This window comes from Nomascus leucogenys, chromosome 14 (genome assembly GCF_006542625.1).
Source record: "Nomascus leucogenys isolate Asia chromosome 14, Asia_NLE_v1, whole genome shotgun sequence".
Lineage (NCBI taxonomy): Eukaryota > Metazoa > Chordata > Mammalia > Primates > Hylobatidae > Nomascus > Nomascus leucogenys.
Window position 1 is genome coordinate 75,549,362 of NC_044394.1, and position 6,000 is coordinate 75,555,361.

Genomic DNA, 6,000 nt, shown 5'->3' on the forward strand with positions numbered 1-6,000 from the left:
CTAAAATCGAACACAAGAAAAATTACTTATTACAGTACCAAATACAGGAAATTTCCATTTCTCAAATCAAGTAACAACTAAAATAAGTAAATACCCTCTAGGTTCCTTGACAGTATTACGATCAGAGAAATTAAGCCAGACCCAAACTAAGGGATTAAAGTCTCACATTAAAAAGGTACAAGAGTTAACAGTCACAGTGCTGCTAGTTACATAATTTATGTACCATCATTTTCCTTTCTTACCAGCATTTCCATCTTCCTTTGGATGCCTTTAAAAGCTTGCCTCCCAGCTGGGAGCAGTAATACACACCTGTAGTCCCAACACTATGGGAGGCTGAGGCAGGCAGACTGCTGTGCTCAGAAGTTCAAGACTAGCCTGGGCAACACAGTGACACCTGTCTCTACCAAAAAATGCAAACCTTAGCCAGGTGTGGTGGTGTGCATCTGTATCCCCAGCTACTTGGGGAGCTGAGGTGGGAAGATCTCTTGAGCCCAGAAGGCAGAGGTTATAGCGAGCAAAGATGGAGCCAGCTGCTGCACTCCAGCCTGAGCAACAGAGACAGATAACTGCCTCAAAAAAAAAAAAAAAAAAAAAAAAGCCTGCCTCCCTCTTAATTTCCTGCTTTAATCCACTCCAAGTCAGGAAATCAGAATCACCAAGCTTCTTATCCCTAGGCTAGAGCCTTAGAGCATCACATATTGTGTCAGTTAAAGATCTTTTATACAAGCTATTCTCCTGCCTTACAATTACAGTTTAATTTTTTATTCATTGCTATTTTCCATCTGATTAAGGTATCAGATATCTAACCAAAAATAAATTAAGATATAGGCATGGTCCTCTTTTACTCCAACACAAGACAATTTTTAGAAAAAGTGTTTTAAGCCAAACAATTTCTTGCCCTTGGTATAAACAAGCAGCAGCATGCAGAAAACACTAATTACAGTTTCAATCTCAATGGAATCTAGGCTGGGCCTTAGCATCAGTCTGAGTGATAAATCCCTTATTCCAGAATACACTTAGGAAGAACTACTAAAGAACATATTTTTACCTATTTCAAAGAAGAAAATGAGAAAAGGCATTGATTTTAAAACAACGAATACATGTTAGTTTGTACTTACTTTTTAGCAAGATCATATTCTTTAGCTTCATAATACAGCTTTGCAAAATAGAATCCTTTCATTGACTTCTAAAAAAAATTAAAAGTTGTTTTACTTTTCATACAGAAATATTTTCCAACATTTTTTCAAAAGTAGTAAAAATCTGTCCTAAGTTTACGTTCAAATACGCCGTTTTCATTCACTTAACAGTTTTTTTTAAGCCTGAAAAATGCATAATTCCATGTTTTATAATTTCCTATCATAAAACAAAAAATAGAGCTGGGTGTGGTGGCTCATGCCTGTAATCCCAGCACTTTGGGAGGCAGAAGTGGGCGGATCACCTGAGGTCAGGAGTTTGAGACCAGCCTGGCTAACATGGTGAAACCCTGTCTCTACAAAAATACAAATATTAGCCAGGCATGATGGCGGGTGCCTGTAATCCCAGCTACTCAGGAGGCTAAGGCACGAAAATCAGTTGAATCCAGGAGGTGGAGGTTGCAGTGAGCCAGAGGTTGCAGTGAGCTGAGATCGTGCCATTACACTCCAGCCTGGGTGACAGAGCGAGACTCCATCTCCCAAAAATAATGATAATAATAATAATAATAATAAATAAGCTGGGTGCAGTTGGTCACATCTTTAATTCTATTTAATTCTAGCACTTTCAGAGACCATGGTGGGAGGCTAGCTTTGAGGCCAAGAGTTTGAAACCAGCCTGCGCAACACAAGATCCTGTCTCCAGGGGGAAAAAATAGCCAGGCATAGTGGAGCATGCCTGTGTTCCTAGCTACTCAGGAGGCCAAGGAAGGAGAATCACTTGAGCCCAGGAGGTTGACACTGCCATGAGTGACGACTGTGACACTGTGCTCCGGCCTGGGTGACACAGGGAGATCCTCTCTCTAAATAATAAGTACATACATACAAAAAATAAATTCAAGAAAGCAAGACAAGCAGACAACAGAAGTTAAGAATTTTTCATCAGCCTTGGAAATCTTGGAAACCCTGTGGTACCACTCTCTCACTTAACAAACAAAAGAAACCAGCTTTCTTTGGGGAGGAAAGGTATTCCAGAAATCTCTTCTCCTACCATGTGTAAGCCTCTATGGGAAATAATAAGTAAGTACTTAGGATCTATTAAGGCACTGAGGATTCCCTGGTCCATGTACTGTTCTCTCTACAGATCAGATCAGTATTTTACAGTCAAGGAGTCAAAAAGGTAGAAATAAATATTGAATTCTTCAAATAATAAACAAGGTCCACAGCCTGGCTCCTTGGTCACATAAACTCCAAAGTCCAAAATGCTGATACACACCAGGCTGGGTGCGGTGGCTCACACCTGTAATCCTAGCACTTTCGGAGACTGAGGCGGGAGGATCACTTGAAGCCAAGAGTTCGAGACCAGCCTAGTCAACATGCAGAAACCTCCTTTCTACTAAAAATACAAAAATTAGCTGGGCATGGTGGCACACGCCTGTAATCCCCACTGCTTGGGAGGCTGAGGCAAAGAATCGCTTGAACCTGGGAGGCAGAGGCTGCAGTGGGCCAAGATCGCACCACTGCACTCCAGCCTGGGCAACAGAATGATTCCATCTCAAAAAAAAAAAAAAAAAAAAAAAAGTGCTGATACAACCAGATTATGTTCCATCCATGTGATAAAGAGTATACAGCTACTCAACCATCTTATTTTTGAAATTCCAAGACCGCAGTGAATGTCCAAAACGATGAATAGTACCAAACCAGGTTGCCACCAATCGAAACATGTTTCCTGTTTGTGTCCTCCACCTACAAATTTAATGTCTTGTCCATCTTAACTAAGCACTTATCACACACTGTGGCTGTAACCTTTGCAGTTTGGGGTGTCACAACAAAACTAGCACAAATTTCTTTTTCCTTCTTCACAATTTCATGGATATGTTCTTACCATAGATCTTAGCAACCCCAGTAGATGATCTTTTTTCTTTCCTCAGTCAAAAACTCACCTTTTCACTTAAAGGAAGCACTGCATGGCTTCTCTCTGGCATATGTGAATTGCCAGCATCGCTACTCTTGCTCTTTGGTGCCATTTTAAATAAAATAAGGGTTACCTGAATACAACCACTGCAATACTCCAACAGTTGATCTGATAACTGAGATGGCTAGTATGTAACTAGAGGGTGGGGAGCACATACAGCGTGAATATGTTGGACAAAGGGATGATTCCTGTCCTGGGTAGGATGGAGCAGGAGGCTGTGAGATTTTTATCTGTTATTCAGAACTGTTTGCAATTTAAAACTTATGAAATGTTTATTTATATAATCTTCCATTCAATATTTTTGGACCACGGGTGACGCAGGTAAGTAAAACCACATAAGGCAATACTGTGGATAAGAAGGGACTACTGTACCAGCAACGAACAATCAGAAAAGGAAATTAAAAAAGCAATTCCATTTACAACCGCATCTAACAGAAAAAAATGCCTGGGAATAAGCGTAAACGAGGAGGTGAGAGACTTGTATGCTTAAATTACAAAACGTTGCTCAATGCCATACTAACACCTGCAATCCCAGCACTGGCGACAAAGCAAGACTCCGTCTCAAAAAAAAAAAAAAAAAAAAAAAAAAAAAAAAAAAAAAAAAAAAAAAGAACTATAAGCAATCTTAACAAAAATAATACACAATAGGACAGCACGTAAAGGAACAAGGCTTGTTCCACCCTTCCTTTTTTTTTTTTTTTTGGAGACGGAGTCTTGCTCTGTTGCCAGGCTGGAGTGCAGTGGCTCGATCTTAGCTCACTGCAACCTCTGCCTCCCGGGTACAAGCTGGGACTACAGGCACATGCCACCATGCCCAGCTAATTTTTGTATTTTTAGTAGAGATGAGGGTTTCACTATGTTGGCCAAGATGGTCTCGAGCTCTCGACCTCCGTGATCTGACTTCCTCCGCCTCCCAAAGTGCTGGAATTACAGGCGTCAGCCACCGTGCCCAGCCAGTTCCCCCTTTTCAAAATGAAGAAACAGATTCAAGGTACAATGCCAAAACATAATAGAAAAATAATTCCATTACCTTCTTTGCTTCCAACTATGTTATTAGACAATCTTAAGATAATTAAACAACTTTATAAATTATTCTTCTATATGATCTTTTGCCTCTATCCTGCTCATTTTACAAGGGAACTGAAGCTCAAGCAGGTAAATGCCTTGTTTAAAGATATACAACTAGGAAAGAGCAGAGCCCATGTTATGTAAACAGGACAGTATCTGATTCAAGCAGTACTTCTTTCCATGACAGCAGATGTCACTATAAGCAAATACCTGAATTCACTTAAGCTGCCAAATATCAAGAACTGACGTAGGGCTGAAAACAGGAACAGTGAGACCCTAAGAGATGCCACATCATCTCTATCTTGCACAGTAAGACAGAGATGTAACTGTAATTGCGATTGTCCAAAACTTAGTATCTGTGGCTTACTTTTTCATTATGCAGTTCTAAATTTCTCTTTTTTTTTAAATTCAGACGGAGTCTCGCACTGTCGCCCATCTTGCACAGTCAAATGAATCTCCTATCCCCTAAAATCCTCCAAAAAAGCTGCTGTTCTCAACAAACCCATCTGATCAGCTCCAAATCTGTGGAGTCCCAACAAGGGTGAAGGCTGTGATTATACAGGACAATGAGGAAAAGTCTAGATACTGAACCATGAGTTCCCCCATCTTCTTCCCCTGGAACATTAAGGGTAAGGAAATCTCTCAAAAGACAGAACAAACAAAAGAGGAGGAGAATAAGAGAAAAATTAGAGAAACTCCAGCTTTCAGGTAAACATCATTAAAAAAAGGGTAAGAAATGGTCAAAGAAATAATACAAGAAATGCTACAGAACTGAAAGAAATGAGTTTCCCAATTGAAAAGACATTTCCAGAAAACCTTTAAGTTACCAAGAACAAGAATCTCATCGGACTTCTAACAACAGAACTTCTAGAAAATGGAGCAATGCTTTCAAAATTGAGAAAAAATTTATTTCAAACTCAGAATTCGATAACCAAATGATCAACTAAATTAAGTAAAGACGTTTTACAGGCATACCATTAGTTCAAGACCAGCCTGAACCAACATGGTGAAATCCCATCTCTACTAAAAATAGAAAAAATTAGCCGGGCGTGGTGGCGCACACCTTAATCCTGCTACTCGAAGCTGAGGCAGGAGAATCGCTTGGATCTGGGAGGCCGGGAAGTTGCAGTGAGCCACGACCATGCTACTGCACTCCCAGCCTGGGCAACAGAGCAAGACTGTCTCAAAACAAAAACAAACAAACAAAAACCCTCTCATCCACTTTCCTCAAAGCAAGTGAGACTATGCTCACCAAAACAAAAAAAGTAAATCAAGAGGACATGAGATACAAGAAACAAGGGTCTAACTCAGAAAAAAGATGAAGGAATCCAAATTGATAATAAAGGGAAGCCCCAAGAGCACAGCTGTGTAGCAAGAGGGAAGAAAAACCAACCGGGTTGAGGAGTCAGTTAGTAAGGGATCCAGGTAGACAGACAATCATCAATCAATCAATCAATGTTTAAGCTTGAATTGAATTAAGTGACCAGTTGACCACATTTGATAGTTTAAATTGCTGAGTTAAGTAAACAAGTAGTAACACAACATACAAGCAAACCAAAAAATAAAGCAATTATTCAGTCCAGAAAAAACAAAACTGCACAACAACGGCAATTCAAATGCAAAAATATTACCTTATATTTATATAAATGTTAAATATTCATTTAAACAAAAACTGCAATAACAGCACTGAGAGAATGAGGGGCAAACCAAAGTGTCTGAGAACAGTTTTGGAGGAGCACAATAGAAAGCCAGTACAGAATGCCTAAAATGGGCTGGGTGCGGTGGCTCACGCCTGTAATCCCAGCACTTGAGAGGCTGAGGCAGGCG

The 6,000-nt window shown here is 40.0% G+C and overlaps 1 protein-coding gene across 1 annotated transcript in view; it reads right to left on the reverse strand.

Annotated features, from left to right (window-relative positions):
• Nucleotides 1–6,000, reverse strand: part of LOC100593752 (E3 SUMO-protein ligase RanBP2) — an 83,163-nt gene that overhangs the window by 55,158 nt on the left and 22,005 nt on the right. The window contains 1 exon segment of the mRNA XM_030827923.1: nucleotides 1,119–1,186. Within this exon segment, the coding sequence (XP_030683783.1) occupies nucleotides 1,119–1,180 (62 nt within the window). The 5' untranslated portion in view covers nucleotides 1,181–1,186.